This window comes from Rhipicephalus microplus, chromosome 8, assembly GCF_043290135.1.
Source record: "Rhipicephalus microplus isolate Deutch F79 chromosome 8, USDA_Rmic, whole genome shotgun sequence".
Classification (NCBI taxonomy): domain Eukaryota; kingdom Metazoa; phylum Arthropoda; class Arachnida; order Ixodida; family Ixodidae; genus Rhipicephalus; species Rhipicephalus microplus.
The window spans coordinates 82,601,708-82,627,196 of NC_134707.1; the positions used below are offsets into that span (position 1 = coordinate 82,601,708).

The 25,489-nt window shown below is 44.1% G+C and overlaps 1 protein-coding gene across 4 annotated transcripts in view; it reads left to right on the top strand.

The window, feature by feature from the left end:
• Positions 1 to 13,509, top strand: part of LOC119165646 (gastric triacylglycerol lipase-like) — a 78,351-nt gene extending 64,842 nt beyond the window's left edge. For 3 of the 4 annotated variants that reach the window (XM_075872223.1, XM_075872224.1, XM_075872221.1), the window contains 4 exons: positions 6,516 to 6,668; positions 8,353 to 8,424; positions 11,443 to 11,511; positions 13,155 to 13,509. In XM_075872223.1, the coding sequence (XP_075728338.1) occupies positions 6,516 to 6,668; positions 8,353 to 8,424; positions 11,443 to 11,511; positions 13,155 to 13,460 (600 nt within the window). In that variant the 3' untranslated portion in view covers positions 13,461 to 13,509. The remainder of the gene's footprint in view (positions 1 to 6,515; positions 6,669 to 8,352; positions 8,425 to 11,442; positions 11,512 to 13,154) is intronic. The other variant, XM_075872222.1, reaches the window with a different exon arrangement.
• Positions 13,510 to 25,489: the final 11,980 nt, after the last annotated feature.

Sequence of the window (25,489 nt, forward strand, 5' to 3'; positions counted from 1 at the left end):
TATTTGAGAATACCTTTCACTAAAGAGAAGAATGTGTGCTTAAATTCAATAAGAAGAGATCAACATTACGCATCTTGTATCAATGCCTTATTTGATACCTTGTAGAAGTATGTATACAACTGCGGGTGAGTGAGGTCATAGAAACCTATTACATAAAATAATGAAGAAAAGTTTATCAGTGACGCAAATGTGACGTTGTACATATGGGAAAAGAGATTTTTCGATAGCTGGTGAGCGTAAGGCTAGGTGGACACTGCTAATGCCATTATGGTGCATATTTTTTTTCTCGGTTGGTGCTCAGTCTCATATAGTTGGAAGGGCCGCCTGCTTTTGTCATTGTGTGTTTCTTGCTCTGTGTTCATGCTATTTCGCCGCTAAAACTTGTTATTACGCACCCTGTCCAACAGCTACTGATAAATTTATGCCCTGTAATATTACTCAAAACGACCATAGTGCTGTGCAAGTTTGTTATGTTACGCTCCTGTAGCTCTGCTATGCACCATTTTAGCACTGCTTCGCAAGCAGTTTTTAGTAGCTTGTGCAATCTTGTTTGTAGATGTGGTGCTCAAGTTACGTGATTTCTTTACCGACATTTTTTTTCTTTAAATGACCAATGATGCATCTTATATGCAATCATAGGCTTTACATTTCAATTGTTTTATGATTAATAATAAATTTTGCTACTTTAGCTCATATATTAAACCGTCTTGCAAGCTCATAGTTGTTAGAGACACTTTGACACTCGTGGGAAGTGATTCGTTTACGGAACACACCTTGCTCGTCTTCGTGCTTTTCTGAATTTTTTGCCGCAGTTGTGGGGTCTATCGCCCCATATATCGTGGTGATGGATGTTCAACCTCACGGGGCACCATCCGAGTCCGGTTCGACCACGGGGACTGCTTCGAGGAAGCGAGGAAACGCGTCTAGTGAGAGTGAGGACACTGAGCTGTACTCCGCATCAAGGGACGAGTCCTCGGACGACAGCTTCCAACCCGTCCTGTACCGCAAGGCTAAACGACGGATCGTCAATGCATCTCGGGCATCAGGCACGACCACCGTGAAAACTGCTCCTCAGCAATGGCCTCACTCTATCCTGTTTGTGCCGCTGAAGGCTACCGACAGTCTACGCGGGCTGAACAGGCAAGCGCTCTCTGTGTATCTCGAGAATATTACGCCAAATCAGATCAAAGAAGTACGTCTAAACGCTAGAAGGAGCATCTTGGCAATCAATGTGCTGAACCCACGTGCGCTAAACGCGCTTCAGAAAGTAACGCAACTGGGTAACATCAATGTCAAGTCTATAATACCAGCTGATAGCACCACTTCAACAGGAGTCATTTATGACATCGCCACTGAAATTCCAAACTCAGATCTCTCAGTGCTAATAAAACCGGCAAATGAAGATAACGTCAATGTGAATGTCAGCCGCCTTGGTGACTCACATTATAAGAGAATTACGTTCAAAGGGGACTGTCTCCCCTCCCACGTGAAGGTTGGCCACTTTCGTCACCAGGTCCGACCATTTATTCTAAAACCTATGTGATGTCATAAGTGCCAGAAGATCGGCCATGTGCAGGGAGCGTGCAGGATCTCCGAAGTGTGCCCCCGATGCTCAGAACCACACGCCGAGGACAAATGCAGCGCAACCATACTAAAGTGTCCTAATTGTCAAGGTGCCCACAGTGCATCTTCCAAAGACTGTCCACGCTTAAAAAAGGAGTTTACTATTCTTAGACAAATGGTGCGAGACAGCTCTACCCACAAAGAGGCCACCGAAAAAGTCCGGCGAAGAAGACGACGTCACCGTCGAAGACCTTCGCGAAGAACGCAGTCGACTACAAGAAGTAAGTCAACGCATCTGGGAAAGGCGCCCACTGCAGGGTACACCGCGGCGACCGCAGACGATGGAACAGAGAAAACAAGTAGATCTCTCTCTACTGAAGAGTGGCCGCCACTTACGCGCACGCAACTTGTGGAAGAACCGCATCAGAAGCCGCATTCATCAGAGCAAGCTGCGACAACAGAGAAGCAGCGGAACTTGGATAAGCAAGTGATTGCTCTTCTACGACCCATAATTAATGCCATTCACACGGTGTTAAACAACATGCGCACAACGTCTGCCAAAAGTTCACTTCAAGTACTGGACGCTCTGAGTCCAGTACTGGTGGCTCTTGAGTAGATAATGGCCCACCAGCCACTGTCTTTCAGGGAAAGGTAAAAAAAGCAACAATTTTTCAGTGGAATGCGCGGGGACTGAAAACAGGCATTGCAGATTTCCGTTGGTTCGTTTCCACCAATATGTTTCCCATCATCGTCGTCTGCGAGCCAAGTTTATCGAGTGCTATGAGACTCTCGGGATACGAATCATTTATGTCGGCTTGTTATAGTGGAAACAGCAAAGTCCTGCTGCTTATTCGACGTGACCTGACCTACATTCTTCGGTCTGTACCACCTGACAACGATAACCAATATATATGCTTAACAGTGAAGAAAAAGGGTCTTATTGTCACTGTTGTCGGTGCATACCTGTCGCCATCAAGTAGATTTGACCACAGAAGACTAGGACACATCTTATCATCCACTCCTGGCCCATGGGTGATCATCGGAGACTTCAACGCCCACCATACGCTATGGGGGAGCCCGAGGAACAGCGCAAAGGGTAGAAGTCTGATAACATTTGCTTCAGGCAACGAGCTGTGCTTGTTAAATGATGGCAGCCCAGCATTTTTACGTGGCCCTGGATACAGCAGTTGCCTTGACTTGGCTTTTGTTTCTCGAAGTCTCGTCAGATGTGCCGGATGGTTTGCGGACATAGAAACACATGGGAGCGACCACATTGCGACATATGTCAAGATCAGAGGATTATCACCTTGCAAGGTACGCGAAACTATCCAAAGAGTGGACTGGACCAAGTTTGAATCTCTCATGGAAGAACGCTATCAAGAGAACACCTCATTTGACTTAGAAGAGGTGATCAAGTCCACAGTGCAAGACACAGTGTGCACCCTCACATGCTCTTCGAGAGTAACCCAATTTGATGTGGAATTAGAACGACTTCAGGCTCTCCGACGGCGTGCGGAACGAAGGTACCGACGCACGAAAGCAATCGACGATTTACGAATCGCTAGACGTCTTCAGAAGAAGATACAACGCCAGATAGACAAGCTAGAGTCACAACGTTGGTCAGCCTTCTGCGCGTCGTTAGATCCTCGCAAGCCTTTATCATTATCACACTTGTGGAGGACAATAAGAGGGCTCCGGACAGCTCCCATTCAGCGGTCTCCATTCGAGGCTCTAGCCCTCTCTCAACAGAGATCGGAGGTCGACGTGGCAGAAGAGTTCTATGCCAACTTATCTGGTCAACTCGCAGATACCAACATCTCTACGCTCTCACGTGGTGGCACGACATCACACGATCACCACATGGACCAATTTTTTTCTATTCATGGGCTTAAAGCAGCACTGGCTTTGTGTAGACGGACATCAGCACCCGGGCCTGATGGAATATCATACAGAGCACTGTGTCACCTTGGTGAGTGTGCGAGGAGTGCCCTCCTCGAGATATACAACGATTCGTGGCGAGAGGGCACCCTCCCAGTTAACTGGAAGACCAGTCGTTTGGTTCCATTACTGAAGCCTGGCAAGTCACCGTCGGTGCTCACATCATACCGCTCGATTGCACTGGCTAGTTGCTTGGGCAAAGTGATGGAGAGGATGGTACTTGGACGGCTAGAATGGTTCCTGGAGCATCACAACATCTACCCGGACGCTATGACAGAATTTCACCCGTCATAGCGTCCGGTCGCTATTGATGACCGGACGCTATGCCTGTCATCAATTGATAGCGTCATAGACCTGGTCAGCTACGTGCAACACGAAAAAGGCGGTAAGCGTCTCTGCGCTTCTTTATTTCTTGATGTTAAAGGGGCGTACGACAACGTCACACATGAAGCTGTTCTCACCGCTCTCAAGGAGGTAGGAGTGGGTGGTCGGATGTTTCAGAGGCTACGCAGCTATCTCTCTGAGCGATCCTTTTTCGTGAGAACCAAGGATGGTGACACTTCGCTACATTACAGCCACCGTGGTGTTCCCCAGGGTGGCATACTAAGCCCTGTACTATTCAACCTGACGCTAATAGCTCTCAATGAGCATCTGCTAAGTACTGTCAGATTGTCAATGTACGCGGACGACATCTGCGTTTGGACGTCTGCAGTAACACGTCTACAGCTGCGAGCGCGATTTCAGAGAGCTGCCACTCAAGTTGCCATTTATCTCAGTCAACGAGGTCTGGAAATTTCTTCTGAGAAATGTGCACTTGTGGCATTTACGCGCAAACCAATGCAGAACTACAGCGTTCTGATAAACAGCGAAAGGATACGTCACCTCCAATCATACAAGTTCCTAGGTGTTATATTTGACAGAGACCTCTCATGGAGCTCACATGTATCATACATGAAAAGGCGATTGACAGGCATCTGTCATTTGTTCAAGTTCTTCGCTGGAAAGAAGTGGGGAATGTCCACAACTGCTATGTTGCGACTATAATTGGATTCTTTTCCTTGGATTCCTTCGGTACAGCCTACCTGTGTTAACCAGCGCAAGTAAAACAAGCATACGAATGCTTCAAAGTGTTCAGGCTCAAGCACTCCGGATATGTTTAGGCTTGCCCCAAAGTGCGTCAACAGCGGCAACTATCGCCATAACAAGGGACAACCTCATCAAGACCCACATTAATGTTGAAGTGCTGAGGACACATATACGACACCTTGCTCGAACTCCTCGACATCACCTAGCTTCTCTACCAGTGGTCCGACCATGGACATCTTACTGCAAAACTGTGACCGCACATGATGAGTCGATCCCAACTTCGTTATCTCCTGCCGCTAGACCTGTGACTCCGCCATGGTGCCTCGCTCAACCAATGATTAATATTAACATATTTGGCGTCAAGAAAAAGGTCAATTTGTCGTCACCGGCTCCTAAACAGCTCACACTGTTTGAGAGCCGGTTCTTGTATGAGAAATACCAAGACTCGACACATATATACACTGACGGATCGGTTCAGCCGGACAGCTCTACAGAAGCAGTAGTGATACCGAGGTTGGCCACGACAATTAAATTCAAGACATCTCACGCAACAACATCAACGGCAGCAGAATTGGCCGCACTTCGTGCCGCGTTGCAGATTGTAGTTGATCAACCTACACGCAAGTGGACTATTTTCTGCGACTCGAAGGCGGCACTGTAGTCTCTGCTATCAGCCTTACGCCGTGGACCACACGAGCAGCTGGTACTAGAGATAGCAGAAGTTATAAACCATCCGACTGAGAAAGGGCACCAAATTACATTTCAGTGGTTGCCCAATCACTGCGGAGTCATCGGAAATGAACGGGCCGATCAAGCTGCCCGCTCAGCCCACACAGAAGATCATAAACTACGACTACCACTTTCTAGGACAGATGCTGCATGAAAGCTCCACAGGCTTGCTCGCCAGGAAACCATATCACAATGGAATCAGCCACACTTCAAGCATGCCCGACTGTACTCGCTTGACCCTACGCTAAGTCTTCAAGTCCCGTCGATGCTTTGCCGAGCAGACCAGAGCCTGTTATGTAGGCTGTGGTTGGGCATTGCGTTTACCAACGCCTACGCTTTCCGCATTGGGATGGCCGACACCGCAGCCTGTGGCCACTGTAGCAAAGAGGAAACAATCCAACATATTCTTTGTGACTGCCTAGCATATAGTAAACAACGACTATGCCTTCGCAAGGAACTCAACAAATTAGATGATCAACCTCTGTCAGAGCAGGGGATTCTGCAGTATCGACAGGACGCGACTTCCCAGAAGAAGGCCCTGAAAGCGCTACTACACTTTTTTGATCGACCGGCCTTACTGAACGGTTGTAGCTAGGACGCCCTTCCTGCGTGTGTTTTCGTTGTCTTATGAGTGCGCGTGCGGTTTTTTTTTTCTCTATCTTCCCCCTCTTTCTTGCCCGTACTTCCCCGCTCCCAGCGCTGGGTAGCAAGCCGGATGCCAATATCTGGCTAACCTCCCGGCCTTTCCTTTCTCACACACTCTCTCTCTCTCTTGACACTCGCGTATAAGTTTTTTGTTTTTGTTTGTTTTTGCTCTGCGACACTCCTTGACGCCATACTGCACATGGGGCCTGTTAAACGTCTTAAAGTGAATGAATAAATGATAGAGTAAATAAATAAATAATAAATAAATAAATAAATACACGCCAGCAATACACGCCTATTTTGTACTACAGCAGTTTCATTCTAGAAGCGCCTCATTTTGTTCGCATATTTATTGGAATCTTTGACACGAGTTCTCCTTGTGTGTTCCACTTTTTCAAAATATACGAGTCCTATAAATCTCTAAAGAAAGCAAAAAGAGCGTCGTGTTTAAATTCTATACTATTATTCTCTTTAATTTCCCGCAGCTTAAGCTAGAGTATCAATACATGCACTCTTGATCTTTTTTACACAGCTTGCTTACTATCTATTTTCAGCCTCTCATTGATCCCTTTGGAAAGCGCGGTTACTTTAGCTTCACAGGGGCGGCAGAAGCTACCGGTAAACCTTTGTGCAGCATTTTCGGTGGAGTGATTTGCTCTGCGACGCTATTTATAGCCCTAGCAGCCACTCCTGAGCAGGTGAACAAGGTAAGCTTGGTGACGGGGCCGCGCCATTGGAGTGTGAATGATGGATTTATGAAATCAGTGACTTGATTCGTGCGATGCGATCAGTTGACGTTGTTTCAAGTTTAGTCACCAACGTGCCATTCAATCCAGCAACTGCTCTCGATTCGCTGAGGAGCCTCATACAGCTATAGCATTGTATCGCACCACTATAGAAGGAATTTCATTTCAGAGCTTATCTACTGGTGCCGCATTATCGTAGTATACTGTAAATGTGAACTTTGGAATCTTGCAGGACGTTGTGAAAACATGACTCTAACTTGGGCTCTCCTGGGATTTATGTAGGGCCATCTAGTAGTACCCTGCTACAATCAGTGTTTCAGGCTCAATAAAGGGCGGGAGGGGGGACTTTCCGTGCTGTGTTTAATGAGATTCACGAATAAAACAAATGAAGTGTTTTTAATTTTTATGTGTACAATTCAATATTACTGTATTCGCAGTTTTGAATGTTTTGTACACGGTGCTTCATTTGCGAATCAAGCGTGTGCTTAGTGAAGGTCTATGAGAACATAAAAGATACTTTCTGATAGTAGCCCTGCTTCAGTTCTTTTTCAATTCACTTAACAAACTTCACACAAATTGAGAGGAATTGTAACGCTCATACAGAGCATTAGGCATGTATCAGGGGAATTCAAACACTTTATTTTAGTACCTGAATATCATGGTCATGAAAGTTTATTGAGCTAATATCGCCCGTACTGTATGGTAATGCTGCTTTCTTTTACATTTGCACAACATGCTCAGGTTAGGACGGAGTATACCTGTCTCTGAACATTTATCACAATACGGCAACTTGGTGTCAAAGCCCGTGGAATAATGAAATATCTGAATTTGTGAGGAGCACAGCATCCAATCGTTCGATGTTTCATTAGTAGGTGTGCCTTTCGTTGCCTTTCACGGGCAAGAAAGAAAGAGGGCATATGCCATCTTTCATTTCCAGGCTCAATTCATGAGTCTTGAATGATGTTGAAGTTCTTCCAATTCTGGTATCTAGGCCAGCATTCACAAACGCTCCTCGACTCAAACTCGACCTCGAGGGATCCTTGAGGACTGTCTCGCATTATGATTTCTGCAATTCCAAAAGTCTCTAGGATTCCTTGAGGTTGAGTTCGAGTCAAGGAGTGCTTGTGAACACGGGCGCTAAAATATCCTTGTCGACATGATATTCTCGAGGTAGTTTCACATTTCTACGCCTAAGACGTGCTGGTGTGTGTTGGCTTGAAGAAAGTGTTGGTGATGCAGAAGGTACCGGGATCAGGGTGGCAATGTGGTCACTCTGTACCACGTACAAGAGCGTTTTGTGTTTAATGTGCGAGCGAATATAGAGCCAATAAAAGCTAATAATAACTTAACATATACAAATGAAATATGAATGTTTTCCTACATATAATATAGCCACAGTAAATTTATATACAATCAGTCACGACAGTCAGGTATTAATCTGGTTTGTTATGCGCATTCATATCTGTAGTAACTTCAGTAAACTTTACACTTTTTGTTTGGCTAAGACGGTCCCGCAGGTGTAGTCAGGCAATGTATCTACTCTTTTGCTACACTCGCACGCAATTATGAAGTTATAGTGTTGATACGTATGTTCAGACCAACTCATTTTGCTTATATCAGCAACTGAAATTTGCCTTCGTTTCAGACAAGGACCCCGGTATATATGGTCCATACATATCAAGCAACTTCGATAAAAAATCTTCATCATTTGGTCCAGGTATGAAGTGGCAACAAAACCTGAACGGAGACATGTTTGATCGCATCAAAAATTGAAAAAAGAAAGAATGCTGATCGGGAAAACACATTGTGAGAAAACTGCTTTGTTGAATGTCACTTCGAAATGCCACCTCTAAGAAGTTGAGTTTCACAAATTTTAAATGTCGGTTCCTTCCAAATGTTGACATGATAACATTCCTTGTCAGTCAATCATGCATGGCTCGTGGCAAAGCGTTGAGTATTGGCACCCTGAACATTATTTTTTATCTTTGTGATAATCCCAGAACTGATGGCCTTGTTGCACCAGAACACTCGATGACGCGGCTTTTGTGCTTTACAGTTCTGTTTCAATTATTTGAGACACCACTTCCTATCGTTCACAATGCAGTACAACCCTAGGACATGAAACTAACCAACCATCGGTGACGCGTGAAAGCTTGGTTCCTTAGAGAATCGCATCGCTTTAGCTTGGTCAGTTTCATGGGTGAAGGGGAAGCCATAGCACCTACGTTGATAACGCAGTTTTTAAAGCAAGCGAAGGCTTTAAAGTGAAGGCGAGGGCTGTAAAGCGAGGGCTTTAAAGAAGTGGTCGGTCGGGTCGGTCGGTCGGTCAGACAGCGCAGTATTCTATAGAGCACGAGCACACCTCTGTGTCCTTCTCTCTAGCCATCGCAGCCAGCCCCCCACAAATGGTATTAAAAAGCCTGCCTGTGTACCCCAACTATCTTTTACAAGTGAACGATAGGCCAAGCTTTAGTCGTAGCTACATTTGATCAGTAATACTTGCTGCGAAAAGTACTTGCTGCGCCTAAACCATGCAGGGTAAAATAAATACGTCGTCTTTAACGAAGTCTATATTTGTGACCATTATTTCATTCGTATTCTATCATTTGCAATATCATACGGCGCCGTGGGAAGCTATGATAGTAATTGAAGAGAATGGGTGATAAAATTAGGTAAACTCAGGGGTGCTTATTAAAGTTTGCATTTAGGCTGATCGCCGATCAATTAGTTATCGTTGATTTGTGAATCCGTTTGTCTCGATATCAACACGGCGTTCGTGCAATCTAACTACAGTTTTTAGAGAACTCACAAAAGAACAGTAATTCTTGTATTGAATGTGTCGTAGCCATGATAGAAATATGACACACGCTGTACTGTGGGACTGCGGTTTAACCTAATGTAACAGACAGGCGCGCCCACTTATGTGCAAGATGATGCGAGTGTAATGGCGCTGCAGTCCGAGCAAGACGTAGAGCTTATAGAATGGTAAAAATGTAGCAATACATGTTGCCTAGTTTTAGAAACGGCACTAATAGCTGCTGTTGCTACCGGAAGTACAGTATCGGTGCGGTCTAGCTGGTATTCCAGATTGAATTCGCGTGCAAAGCTGAAAAAGACGACAGAACAACAATCCCACAAACACGAGTGCTCATCTTTGGTTCTTTGTCTTTTCTTGTTTTGTTCAGCGATGCATGCAAGGAATTAACTGGCTAGTAACACACCGCACGATCTATTGATTATCGAACTGCACAGCTACTAGTATATTTTTGCAAAGAGTGCATGCTTGCGGACGTGAGTTGAGAATGCTCAGACAAACGGGTCGCGCGAAGGTATATATCATAGAAGAGTCGTCAGTTCCTCATACAGCTTGCGTATCACCCCTTTGTCCACGGAACTGAACGTCCACCACACCCGCGCTTTTTGATACGTGTCACTCTAGCGCTAACGGGCAGCTGAAAGTCAGAAGGTCTGGCTATAGTCGCACATTCTGCTATTCTTTTACCAACTATAGTGAACTACATCGTTCAGGTTTTGTGCAAAAGTCCGCAAGCAAGAAGGGAACGTTTGACCTACCCGACGGCGGCTTTTTTCTTTCTGCCAACGTTCGGAAAGAGAGTGGCTGGTATAATCACTTCAGACTTGTATACAACTGACTCATCAAAAAAAGTGCCACCATATCCACGAAGTGAATGATGATGAGTGGGCGAAGCTCCGGAGGTAAACCTGGTAAACCATGAATCCTCCGTACATTTTGCCCACTCAATTTTACTGCAACGCTCCACCTAGCGTACGTCGCCGCACTATATCGAACGATGACACGCGCCATATGTGGCATCATTCCTATTTTATAACACCTCGCATCTTTCATAATCAACTACACGTACCGCCGTCTAGTTTATAACATCTTGCATCTTTTGGATGGATGGATGGATGGATGGATGGACGGACGGACGGACGGACGGACGGACGGACGGACGGATGGATGGATGGATGGATATGGCTGTACCCTTTAGATCGGGTGGTGGCTAGCGTAATACTTAATGCCGTCAGCTACAAGTACCGCCATCTAGTGAACACTGCAAGAACTGAACGAGAGGTGGCTACATACAAGGGACGCACAGCCCACGCCTTAAGAGCTTCGCTCCTAAAAGCAAGTGCTTGTTAGAGTTTGCATTTAGACTGATCGCAGATTATTAACCTATTGTTGATTCGTAATTACGTTTATCTCGATATCAACTTGGCGTTTGTGCAATGTAACTAGAGTTTTAGCGAGCTCACAAAAGAACAGTAATTCTCGTGTAGAATGTGTCATAGTCATGATAGAAATACGAAACACGCTGTAGTGTGGGACTCCGGGTTAACTTTCAACTCCTCACTTTTTTTAAGGTAGACGAAAACTACCTACATGGTTAGTACATTGCACTCTTATCGAAATGCCTTACTGGCTGGGTATCCCATAGCTTTATTTTATCTACTGCGAAATAATGATAGGCAGTGCCCACGGCAGAAGAACTGAGAATAAAAATCCCGGTTGGTTTATGGAATAGCGTATGAAATGTAGGTGATTTTCATTTTGGTAAATTAGTTGGATGCTCCCGAACGTAATTTGGCCATTTTTGCGCACTAGTATTTTCATGAACACCAGTACAGTGCGTGAAAAATCTGCAATTGTATGACGAGGATGCAGTCAGCCCATAAGTTATAATAATTTTCAGCGAAACTTCTGCATTTCCAGGTCGCGAAGTCAAAGCGATTTGCGATGTACGACAACGGAAAGGTGGACAACCTCCTTAAATATGGAAAGGTGAGGTACTTTTGACATTTTGACAACGGATAGTTGTCCTAAATAGTTTTCACTCACTGTCAAAACCTTCGCGCAATAAAAGCTTATGGGTTGCGTAGAGCGAAACTAAAATTATCATACTGTAACAACAAGAAACATTTACAAACCAGTAAAGCAGGGTGCTTCCATACAAAGTTTCCTCGGGAGGTACGCTGCGTCGAGCAAGGCTGATAGGTGGGACGAGTAGCTACTCGTTGCTGCCGAGTGTTGTACCAGTTGACATTAGCTCACTGCCACGCACTGGCTCACATCCCAACCCACCGTCATGTTTTGACTTTCCCGCATTGAACAGAAACGCTTCTTAAATTAACACACAGACATACAAGCACACGCACATACAAATACACGCACGAAACCCAAATACTGAAATTAGGGAAATACACAGCTGATGCCTGTAGGCCTGCTTCTTCCTGAAAACCTAATCGGTTAATTGTTTGCACTTGCACCCCGCACTCATTAGGTTTATTCCTTCTTTTTTTATAAAAAACTTAGTTTTTTTTTTCAAAAGTTACCTTGGGATATTTCCCGTTCTCATCTGCACTAGATTGGCTTGAACCTTTCACACCTCATATTAGAGCAGACTACCCAATTTTCTTTTTGTTATTTTGATTTAGAGACAGACAGAAAAGCACACACACCCCATTCTTTTTGTACCAGAGCACCTTCGACAATAAATCACATCGAGGACAGGCTGGTTTCGCCACGCTTTAGTTCATCTCCATTTGTCGCATCACCCGGGGCGGTAGCCAGTGTGCTCTCAAAGGAGAAATGAATACGTTGATAGGTAAAATGGTGTTCATAGGGAGAAAATTCACAATTTAATGAAAAAAGGCAACGAGCCTCGCTGGTCTTCCACCTGCAGAAAGCTAAGTGGCTGTGCGTTTTTTAATTTAATTGATTGAAATTTCCATAAAAAGATAGTGAATTTCTCGAAACCACTTAAGACAACTGAGACGACCTGGGTGACCCACCACGACATTCTTTCACATTCTGAAAAGCGTTTTGCCCAAGCGATAGCTGTTTATTTCGTTGACCCAGCGGAGGGTTAGATACTCTTTTTTTAAGTATTAGTTCAACCACTTACGGGCATGTAATACTTCGATGAAAGTAACATTCTCTTCAACAAGTTGTCTCAGCTACCAGGGCTTGAAAAATTGCAAAGCCTCGTATGCGAAGTAACCAATGTTTTCACAGCGGCAGCCTTAGGAAGCAACCACTGATTTTTTTGCTAGTAGTGCCCACAGATGGCTTCAGACTTTTCGCGTGACCTTAGCAGTAATGTCCAGTGCTCGAGTAAACGACAACAGTGGGCAGCTAAGCATGAGCGCTAGCATTTCTTGACTCGCTTTATTTTCGCGCCGCTGCTTTGACATAAGCTGAGACCGAGCACGTAAACTTAGAGAACTTTTTTGGTGTGTCGAAGGTCACGGACACTGAGAGCAATCTTTCTGAACTCTGCAGTATCCACCGGTAAAGAACTGCTGAATGATTGCATGCATTTTTAGACTCTTTTACAAGCTTTCATGTGTTCGGCTGGTGGATCAATACACCATATACCCGAATTGACACATGTGAAGTAATTAAGCTGATATGTTCTATTCCAGGCAGAGCCTCCTGAATACCCACTGGAACGCATAAGCGTTCCAGTGGCCCTCTTTTCGGCTGTTCGAGACAAGATCGCCAATCCAGTAGACGTCGCCGACCTTGTGCGAGCGCTTGACGCAGGGGTAGTGCTAAACTACGTTCTTTCGACGAGAAATTTCCACCACGATGATTTCCTACTCAGCTGCAAAGCAGCTCATGTGCTTCACGATGTAATGATTGCCACTCTAGCCAACTACACCAGCAAAGATGCTGATGAAGAAGAAAATGTTCCCGATAGTGTTTATAAAAATGATCGCCTGGGCTAGTTGGAATTCAAGATAATAAACAGGACAAAAAAAAACATAGACAATACGAGTAGGTCTTCATCTTTCTAGCGCATTTAACACAAAAGTGTTGTATGCCGAAGTCCACCACGACTCCGCTGACGTATTTCCACCCCAGATATGACGTTGTAAATATATACTAACACATTAACAGAAAAAATGATACCCACAGCCAATGTCATGGGGCGTGGAACCAGCGACCTCTGGAACCTCAGGTCGTAGCGCAAGTCATTATGCTACAAAACGTACGTGACTGCAAACGTCTAGCATTTACATACACCATATACCATATAATGGTTCTTAGATCTCCGAAGCTTCGATGAGTTTTTGTCATCAGTAGCGAGATGGCACTACCAGCGCGTGTTGGACCCACTCAGGGCGTCGCCTCTCGCGTTTCGAGGAGCGCCGCTCACACGTAGCGCGGTCTCTCCAGCGCACGCACTGACCAGACTCGTGATTCGGGAGAACACGAAAGTCACTTCGCTTGCTGCCGTGGCCGCGTTTACGAAAGTAGCACGCTGCTCACACACGAAGAAATAAGAATTGTGACAGTGGTGCACGCTTGCCCTGTGTGTACTTGTGCGTCCATTTCGTGCGCCTTTCTTTCTGTTTAAAGAGCATGCTAAAAGCGTCGAGCTGTGAGAGTTGACAGTCTGCGCTCGTCCTGTGTATGCTCCTTCAGTGCATCCTTTCTGCTTGACGCGCGCGCTGCAAGTTTAGTGTTGCTGCTGTTTGTCGCTATTTGCATAACTTTGTAATTTCTTGCTGTAGCATTCGTTCTTTTGGACTTGTGCGAAACAATGCATGATAAACGTTCAACTACCTCAATGAAGGCGCGTTTCTCTGTCGTGTTATACGCATTTCTAAAAAAAGGGGGATCAGCTACATTTTTATTAATATGTATTGCTCATATAAATGAGTTCAGTCGCTTCTTTTAGTGCCTAATTTATATTAACTGCTGTTTAACGTCCTAACAATACGATATGTCTTTGAAGAACGCGGTAGTGTAAGGCTTTTTAAATTACGACCACCTGGTGTTCTTTAATGGTAGGCCCGTGTACTCAGATTTGGGTGCACTTTAAGGAACCCCAGGTGGTGTAAATTTCCGGAGCCCCCCCCCCCCCACTACGGCGTCTCTCATAATCATATGGTGGTTTTGGGACGTTAAACCCCACAAATCAATCATCAATCAATCAATCATGATGTTCTTTAATGTCCACCTAAACCTACGCTGAAGGTGTCTAAGACTATCTGAAATATGCTCTGGATACGACGTGTAGACACGTTGCACCTTTTGTAAGAGGTGCTGTATATTTTACTCGTCCTATTTACTTGCGTTGTCACCTAAACTAAAACCAGTCCTAGCGGAACGGTGGTTGCCCGTTTGTCAAAATCTGATTTGCGAATAAAACATGTGGACCATTTATTCATATCTGCGCTTCATCATTCGCAGTGTTTATAGAAGTTGATTCGAACATTCAACAACACTTGGGAAGGTTTCGGCAGTCAGAGTAGAATTAGCTGTTACTTGCCTCAAATGACAGTCGTATGACAGTTGGCGCGGGAAGTGAGCCGTTCAGTCACCACCGTAAACATGCGCGAATCTGCCACACCGTGTGCGCGCATATAAGCGGTGATAACGTGCACTCTATCATTGCCAAATCTGTCCAGAAACCTTTCAGTAAAAAAAAAAAGGTTTTCATTATCATCATCATCTTGCCACTTATTGGGTTTCATTTGACGGCGGTAAAAGGAAGAGGCGTAAGAGATTACGCACAATATTTAAATGTTGCAATTACTCTTCAGGAGAGAACAACTTTTCACTTCACGCGTCGGGTGCCTTACTTCACTGCTTTAGAATTTTAACGAAGCACTCTCTCAAATTCTCTCGCAGAGTCAGCGGTACTGACGTGACATATATGTGAACATAAAACAAATATAAAGAACAATCACTTCATAAGCTATGTTGTCTTCATCATTTAGCAAAGCACCATGGTAATATACAAAGAGTACTTCGCCGTATAGCTGTGCAAATTGAACACTACCGCCAAGTGCATGTACCGCGTATAAATGCAATGAATTTAAGGACGAAACTCACGTTCGACAGTATGACTGTATATATTCTAGCAGTTCGAGCTCAATTGTTTAAGCACACGTGTTTAAATATATATACGCTGGCGGTCATTATTTGTAAGAACTCAAAAACAAGATTATGCGCCTAAATATCTACATCCAAACCCAAGTACTAGCGGGACGTGAAATTTCTGAGAAAGCTATAGCACCACTTTGTTTGAGAACACACTATAGGCTCGAAATTCATGTTCAAGCCTGTCGTGGCGGCGACGCATGCAGCTAGCTGCTTCGTTAGAAGTGCCGTGCTCAAACTGCATGGAAATTCACATTTACACTGTAGCCCACGTTACGCAATCTTCTGTGGACGGTTTTACATTATATAAAGCACGACATGGACATGCATTGCAACAGTCAGGAACGCCTTTAGGTCAATACCATTATAAACAAAGCTAGCATATGCGTAGTGGAAAGTTATTCGAATTTTAATATGCTTTCCGCGATGAGTCAAATGCAGAACACTACAGCGACGATCATTGATTGACATGTGGGGCTTAACGTTCCAAAAACCACCATATGATAACGAGAGACGCCGTAGTGGAGGGTTCCGGAAATTTTGACCATCTGGGGTTCTTTAGCGTTCCCCCAAATCTGAGCACACAGGCCTACAGCATTTCCGCCTTCATAAAAAATGCAGCCACGGCAGCCAGGATTTGATCCCGCGACTTGCGGGTCAGCAGCCGAGTACTTTAGTCACTAGACCACCACGGCAGTGCCAGTATAGTGAAGAAATAATCGACGCAAAATAATTCGTTCATGGGCAGTCGTAACGAAAGATGCGTCATAGGCAGATTCCATCGCAAATTCCTTTGACATGTGTACCACTTTTTCCTTCAAAGATGTGTTGCTCTGCATACCACGACTTGTTATCGCATATCCATTGTGGCATAAATGATGAAACAGTTTCAATACGAAATTTTATCATGCCTATGAGCGAACATAGTTCGGGGGAGCCAATGTGTCTACGTTCTCTGGCGGAATGAAACTGGGTTTGCAAAGTGAGCAAAGTTGGTGTCTCGATTGTTGATTGTCAGCGAGATATGCAAATAAGTACCGTGGTTTCCGACCAAACCAAAAACCATGCTTTCTACCTAACAAGCAGGTGTTCTGCCAGAAATGCATAAAATTGCTTGAAACTGTTTCGGCAATAAGAATGATTTGTCGGGTTCTCCGCTTTCGTTGTCTTGGTCTACGCGCTTGCAGGTTTTAAAATATAAGTAAAGTTTGGTGATATAATTTCTAGATGAGATTATTAGATCCTGCAGCCTATGAATAAACATAACTTTTTTGGAGGTATTTTCAAAACTTCATAAAGTTCAGTTGTATATTCTACGGCGATATTGAGCACTTTTTTCTATTCTTCATTTTCCGTGCATTCGATCGTCCACCATGGCTTTATTTAAATGTGCAATGCATAAGAAGACAGTGAGATCACCTGCCCCGCCACGGGGGTCTAGTGGCTAAGGTACTCGGCTGCTGACCCGCAGGTCGCGGGATCGAATCACGGCTGCGGTGGCTAAATTGCCGATGAAGGCGGGAATGCTGTAGGCCCGTGTGCTCTGATTTGGTTGCACGTTAAAGAACCCCAGGTGGTCCCGGAACCTTCCACTATGGCGTCTCTCATAATCATATGGTGGTTTTGGGACGTTAAACCCTACATACCTATCAATCAAACAACCAATAAATAAATAAATAAATAAATAAATAAATAAATAAATAAATAAATAAATAAATAAATAAATAAATAAATCAGTCAATCAAGCAATCAAGCAGTCAATTATTCAATTAATTAATCAATCAGGGAGATCACCTTGACTGCCGCAGGACAAAAAAAAATGGAGGACGCTTGAGCTTGAGCCTCCATAGTATAGGTCGAGATAGAGTAATCCATCTTTGTGCTCTTCGCCTTCGGAACTGCTAACCTGCTTCGGTTCTTGCTTCATGTCTAAAGCGCACTCGACTTGTCTGCGCGTAACACTGGCTGTTTCAAAGCATCACTGAGTCCCGATCGTAAGAACAGATTTTAGGTCCTCACTGCATGCCAAAAAATTTTTTTTCTTTTGTGACTCAGCAGACAGATAGCGAACGCAGAGCAACGCGCGAGATTACGCAGCTATTCACATCGTTGACAGTTCGGCTGCTAGTTATAAATATTCCTGAGCCCTTTGTAATAGGTGGGACTTGGAAACACCCATTCATTGCTAAATTCACATGTTTTGACGCCTGCCGTGAACCTACGCTTCTGCAACGCAATATATGATGAGTTAACGAGACCCCTAACACGAGATGACAATCGTATAGTGTTTCGTTTTTTCTTTTGAAAGCAGTTTCAACAAATATGGGGGTGATGCAGTGGAACCCCTGTGCGGCACGCATAAAGCCTGGGTTTGATCCTTCCTCGGACTCGTGAATATTTATTAATTTTATTTGGGTCTTTCTCGGTCTTTAGGTCATGGTCAAGATGATCGATTGGAGTCAACGTGACCATCGACGTCAAGATTTCCGCGAAACGAGCTTTCTAATGCTATGGCGTCAATGTCAGGCACTAACCCTTGGGCGTAATTGCTACACTCTATAGTTTCATTTTGATGTAAATTTTGATTATATAGGTCAGTTGGTATATGCTCGTAGAGTTTCAGAAGCACGAAATATCCCAGCAACAGAAAGTGTAGAGTTCGTTTACTTTAATTGTTCACAACTTCAAGTGAGAATCATAGATAACAGTTGTGCTTTCTGAACTGTGATATAATGATTTTTTTTGCTTAATTGTTTTCCGGCTTCATCAGTTTTGTACGAAGCAGAAGACGAGCAGCTAGGATGATTCCGCCTCTTTTGCTATTCGGTATTGTAATGTTAGCTTATGGTCTTTATGGTTATACACATCTTTGTCGTTGTCCCAACTGCTTTGTATGGGGTTCACTGATCACGTCAAGCTGTCCGTAAACAGCTTTTAGCCAGTGAACCTCTCCAAAACCTGTTTCTTTCTGGGAAAATAAAATGATCTGACTTGATTTGATTTGATTTATATTCACATTTTCACATATCTTGATGTGTTAAAGAATGGTTGTTAACAAAAAAACCATCCGCTACAAAATGATAGCGATGGCGTATTGGTTAGAGCATCCGCCTCGCATGCGAAAGGTCCGTGGTTCAAATCCCGGTACCGCGCAGCTCCCAACCAGATAAAAAATCCGCGTGGTGATGGAACTGCATTATGAGGCCTCGGGTGCGGCCTCACCGGTAACCACCGCCGCGAATGCACTCCCTCACCAGAGAAGGATTGGGCACCCTGGTGCAGTATCTGGCCACTACCTCTCACATGCATACGTCAAATAACTTACGGCCCTCAGTCCTCGGCAGCTGCGAAGCAACTGACCATGGCAGTGCTCAGATCTGCAACGCAGCAGAGGGTGCTAAGAATCTCTGGATCCGGACAGGCTGCCATTAGAACCTGAACTTGGCAATGTTTAACGCTAGAACCTTGTCTAATGAGGGAAGTCTAGCTGTACTATTAGAGGAGCTAGAGGGTGTTAAATGGGATATAATAGGGCTCAGTGAGGTTAGGAGGACAGACGAGGCCTATACGGTGCTACAGAATGGGCACATCCTTTGCTATCGGGGCTTGGCTGACAGAAGAGAACTGGGAGTGGGGCTCCTAATTCACAGAAACATAGCTGGCAACATAGAGGAATACTATAACAATAATGAGAGGGTGGTAGGTATTGTAATTAAACTGAATAAGAGATACAAGATGAAGGCGGTACAGTCTTACGCGCCTACATCTAGCCATGATGACGCTTCAGTTGATAGCTTCTATGAAGACGTGGAATCGGCAATCAGTATGGTAAAAACACAGTATACAATAGTGATGGGAGACTTTAATGCAAAGGTAGGGAAGGAGCAGGCAGTAGGAGATTATGGCATCGGTACTAGAAACGCCAGAGCAGAGCTACTAGTAGAATTCGCAGAACGCAATAATTTACGTATTTTGAATACCTTCTACCGAAAACGAGGAAACCGCAAGTGGACATAGAGGAGCCCTAGTGGTGAAAATAAGAACGAAATAGACTTTATAATGAGTGCACACCAAGGCATTGTGCAGGATGTGGAAGTGGTTGGCAAGGTACAATGCAGTGACTATAGAATAGTACGGTCTCGATTTCACCTAGACTTGAGAAAGGAACGACAGAAACTCATACGCAAGAAGCCAATCAATGAGCTAGCACTGAGAGGGAAAGTACAGGAATTCAGAGTCTTGCTTCAGAACAGGTACTCGGCTCTTAGTGAGGAAACCAACCTTAGCACAGATACAATGAATGATAATGTGACGAGTATCATTACGGAGTGTGCAGTGGAAGTTAAGGCAGGGTAGTTAGACAGAACACTGGCAAGCTTTCCCAGGAAACGAAGAATCTCATTAAGAAGCGTAAAGTCATGAAAGTCTCAAGTACAACAGACAAAATAGAACTGGCAGAGCTTTCGAAGTTGATTAATAGGCGTAAGGTATCCGATGTAAGAAGGTATAACATGGAGAGAATTGAACACGCTCTGAAAAACGGAGGAAGCGTCAAAGTAGTGAAGAGGAAACTTGGGGTAGGCAAAAATCGGATGTATGCACTAAGGGAAAAAGAAGGCAAAATAACTACCAATATGGATAGGATAGTTAAAATAGTGGAGGAGTTTTACAGAGATCTTTACAGTAGCCGGGACAACCACGACTTTAGTACTATAAGAACTAGCAATAACCCAGATGACACCCCACCAGTAATGATAGAAGAAGTCAGGAAAGCTTTGCAGAGAATGCAAAGAGACAACGCTGCTGGTGAGGATCAGGTAACATCAGATCTGCTGAAAGATGGAGGACAGATTGTGTTAGAAAAACTAGCCACCCTGTTTACGAGGTGTCTCCTGACGGGAAGAGTACCGGAGTCTTGGCAGAACGCTAACATCATCTTAATACATAAGAAAGGAGATGACAAGGACTTGAAGAATTACAGGCCGATTAGCTTGCTCTTTGTAGTATACAAGCTATTTACAAAGGTAATTGCTAACAGAGTAAAGAAAACATTAGAATTCAATCAACCAAAGGAACAAGCAGGATTTCGAGCAGGCTACTCAACAATCGACCACATTCATACTATCAATCAGGTAATAGAGAAATGCTCAAAATATAACCAACCACTATACATATCCTTCATAGATTACGAGAAGGCGTTTGATTCAGTAGAAATATCAGCCGTCATGCAGACACTGCGGAATCAGGGCGTCAATGAAGTATATATAAACAACCTGGAAGAAATCTACAGGGGATCAATAGCTACCATAGTGCTTTATAAAGAAAGCAGCAGAATACCAATCAAGAAGGGTGTAAGGCAGGGGGACACAATCTCCCCAATGCCATTTACCACGTGCTTACAGGAGGTTTTCAGAAGCCTAGAATGGGAACAGATAGGGATAAGAGTTAATGAAGGGTACCTTAGTAGCTTGCGCTTCGCCGATGACATTGCATTGCTGAGTAACTCAGGGGACAAATTGCAACTCATGATTACGGAGTTAGACAAGGAGAGCAGAAAGGTGGGTTTCAAATTAATCTTCATAAAACGAAAGTAATGTACAACAACCTCGGAAAAGAGCAGCGCTTCGAGATAGGTAATAGTGCACTTCAAGTTGTAAAAGACTATGTCTACTTAGGGCAGGTAATAACCGCGGAGCCGAACCACGAGATTGAAGTAACTAGAAGAATATGAATGGGGTGGAGCACATTTGGCAAGCACTCTCATATTATGACAGGTAGATTGCCACTATCCCTCAAGAGGAAAATATATAACAGCTGTATCGTGCCGGTACTTAGCTACGGAGCCGAAACCTGGAGACTTACTAAGATGGTTTAGTTTAAATTGAGGACGACGCAGCGAGCAATGGAAAGAAAAACGGTAGGTGTAATCTTAAGAGACAAGAAGAGAGGAGAGTGGATTAGGAAACAAACGGGGGTTAAGGATATTGTAGCTGAAATTACAAAGAAGAAATGGACATGGGCCGGGCATGTAGCGCGTAGACAGGATAACCGCTGGTCGCTAAGGGTAACTAAACTGGATTCCCAGAGAAGGCAAGCGGGTTAGGGGGAGAATGAAGGTTAGATGGGCAGATCAGATTAAGAAGTTTGCGGGTATTAGTCTGTAGCAGCTAGCACAGGACCGGGTTAACTGGCGGAACATGGGAGAGGCCTTTGTCCTGCAGTGGATGTAGTCAGGCTGATGATGATTATGATGATGATGAAATAATGACAACTGTCCTCTTAATAAAATAGACATGACCAGACTAGCGATGTGGCCCAATATATAGTTTCATTTCGATATATGTTTTGATTATGTAGGTCAGTTGGTACATGTTCGTAGACTTTCACAAGCACGAAAACGGAAAGAATCAAATGAGACTTGTGACGATATATACCGCATTTATTCGCATAAAATCAGCACTGGCTGGGCAACATTTCACTAGCGTGGTTCTGCAGTAAACAGTCTTCGGTAGCAGATGACAAACACTATCTTGCTGTTGGGTAGTACAAGCCCATTTTGGTAAAAGGTCCGTTAAGGTTGGCTGATATAGGCTCGTTCTAAGCCAGATGGTAGCTAATTGTTTGTTTAGTTTGACCAACTGTGGGCAATCGTTAACTATTGTGTGCATATTTCGCTAATTGGCGTTCACGTTGGGTAGTATGGGCCACCGTTTGGGAACTTCTGTGTGACGTGGCCAAAGTTCGTGAGCACCAACGTTACGCATGATTAAAAACTATCGTTTAGACGATGTAGCGTTCTGGGGACACGCTTTTAAGCGATATCCTAGTGTCTGCTCGATTTACTGTGATACTTCTATCTGTGTGACAACAGTTGGCTGTTCGCACACTAATTCGTACTACATTCGTTCCTGTAGCACGCAATATCTAACGATTGTTTTATAATGCCAAGCTTTGCTTTGTGTACTGCAGACAATTTAAACCTTTATCCGTCCACCCATCCGTACGTCCGTCCGTCCGTCCGTCCGTCCGTCCGTCCGTCCGTCCGTCCATCCATCCATCCGTCCATCCGTCCATCCATCCATCCATCCATCCATCCATCCATCCATCCATCCATCTATCTATCTATCTATCTATCTATCTATCTATCTATCTATCTATCTATCTATCTATCTATCTATCTATCTATCTATCTATCTATCTATCTATCTATCTATCTATCTATCTATCTATCTATCTATCTATCTATCTATCTATCTATCTATCTATCTATCTATCTATCTATCTATCTATCTATCTATCTATCTATCTATCTATCTATCTATCTATCTATCTATCTATCTATCTATCTATCTATCTATCTATCTATCTATCTATCTATCTGTCTGTCTGTCTGTCTGTCTGTCTGTCTGTCTGTCTGTCTGTCTGTCTGTCTGTCTGTCTGTCTGTCTGTCTGTCTGTCTGTCTATCTATCTATCTATCTATCTATCTATCTATCTATCTATCTATCTATCTATCTATCTATCTATCTATCTATCTATCTATCTATCCATCCATCCATCCATCCATCCATCCATCCATCCATCCATCCATCCATCCATCCATCCATCCATCCATCCATCCATCCATCCATCCATCCATCCATCCATCCATCCATCTATCTATCTATCTATCTATCTATCTATCTATCTATCTATCTATCTATCTATCTATCTATCTATCTATCTATCTATCTATCTATCTATCTATCTATCTATCTATCTATCTATCTATCTATCTATCTATCTATCTATCTATCTGACTACGTCTGAGTGCTCTCGCTATTGCTCCTTTAACGTGGGGTAGACGGAAACTCGGATGGGAGGGTGAGATAGTTTGACGAATATGACTGTTTGGTCATAACACGATCAACGTGATAATGCCGTCGCGTACGCCGTCAAACTTCTATCTCCGGACACGTACGTGTGGCACATACCGCATACCATGGGTCGCGGTATGCGGGTATGCGTCATGGGTGTTCGACAGTATATATTTGCTGAAGAACGGCGAGAACAGACATCGGAAAATTCAATCTGGGAGCATTAAGAAACACCGACATCTGCAGCACTGACTAGACGAATGAAAAGAACGAATGTTAAGGTCCCAGCAGGAATCGAACTCAAGCATTCTGCGTGGCAATGAAGTATTCTACCACAGATCCCCAGGTTTCGAATGTGCCGTGAAAAAATGCCCCATGCAGTCGTAATTTTGGAGCAACGTCAAGCGACCCTGCAGTTCAGCGCATCTAATTTTAAAAACAATGTAAATGTGCTTCAAAAATCCCGGTGACCCATCAGCTTAGCGCCAATTGTAGTAAAGTGGCATCCAGTGGCAACACATTTAACGCTTTGAGACAGAGTGATTGTCACTCAAATCAATAGTTATCTAGGTCATCAGGGAGCATCCCGTAAATATGAAGGGTTTTTCTTCCGCTAGAGCTCGTATGTAGCATCTGTCCTACAGATGTGGCGTCAATACATGTTACACAAAATGAGGTGAGGTCACGTCTAAACGAAGCAATTACAAAAGGCGTTGTGCTGTTCGCACATTTCGCTGAGGCAGCGTCTTCCTTCACCATGCAGAGAAGGGGCATTCATTTTAGTTCTGTGACGGAAATTTGAATTTCGGATACTGTATGTTATGGTACCCTGTCTATATACCATTTTAAGTAATAAAGTAAACATTTTCGAATTACTCTGAAATGTTGGTTTCTAAAAAAGTGTGAGCAAAGACCGACAACGAACTTTAAACGATCCTCAGGAGCTGCCGGCAGGACCGAGGGCCGGTCGTAACGGCTGTCCGTGAGCAAATAGTTTTTCAGTTTATTTCTCTTAATATACCTATCACGCGCATCTCAAAATGTAAAAAAAAAACTATTTACTCATGTTTAAACTAGTTATTTTCTTTTTTTCTTTAACATGCTGTGTTTGACGGCCCAAAACAACGATGGAATTTTGAGAGATGCCATAGTGAAAGGCTTCAGAAATTTTGATCATCTGGTGTTCTTTACCATGCACTAAATCTGCACAGTACATGGACCTCTACCATTTTGGTTCCATAAGAATGCGACGGCCATAGCGGGGATCGAACCCGTGAACTTAGGTTGAGCAGCGAATCGCCATAGCTACTGTTTCACTGAAAAACTGTTTATTCGGGACAGAAAGAATTAAGGACGAACATGGCAGGCAGTGCTTTGATTTTCTCTTATTGCAGCGAGGGTCACTCCATTTTTTTTAGCGGTGAAGCTTCTTGTAGCATCACCTGGTTGGTCGTCCTTCCATACTGCGTAGCCAGCACATCGGCGGAGTGAATGATAATGAGTCGGGTGAACCGTGCGTTCGTCCGATGCGTGCTCTAGTGTGACAGGAGTGGGCGGCTAGAAAGACACATAGACAGATAGATGCACCACGGACGGACGGATGGGCTCACGCCCGGACGAACGCATGCACAGACGGACGAAGGGACGCTTCGCCATACTCATCATCATTCACTCCGCGGACATGCTGTGATCTTTAAAGAGTGTACCTGAGTTTAGCGCTGGTTAAACGACAACCCAGCAACCCAGAAATCTTTCGTCAACTCTAGAAGCCGCGAGCTTAGTAGTTTGGCTTTTCATTCCCATGTTTACATGTGGTAACACTCAATCAAACCGCAGCGTTCCGGGTCCATACGCGGTTTGTATTCACTGTGGTGCGTGATTCGATCGGCTTGGCAGAATTCATTGCAGAGTGCCACGTCTTCGTGATTATGATTGGCACTCCAGCAAAGTCGACGTTTTACCTCATAGCCTATTAACCATGCCCAACATAGAGTTCGGATTAGTTGCCTG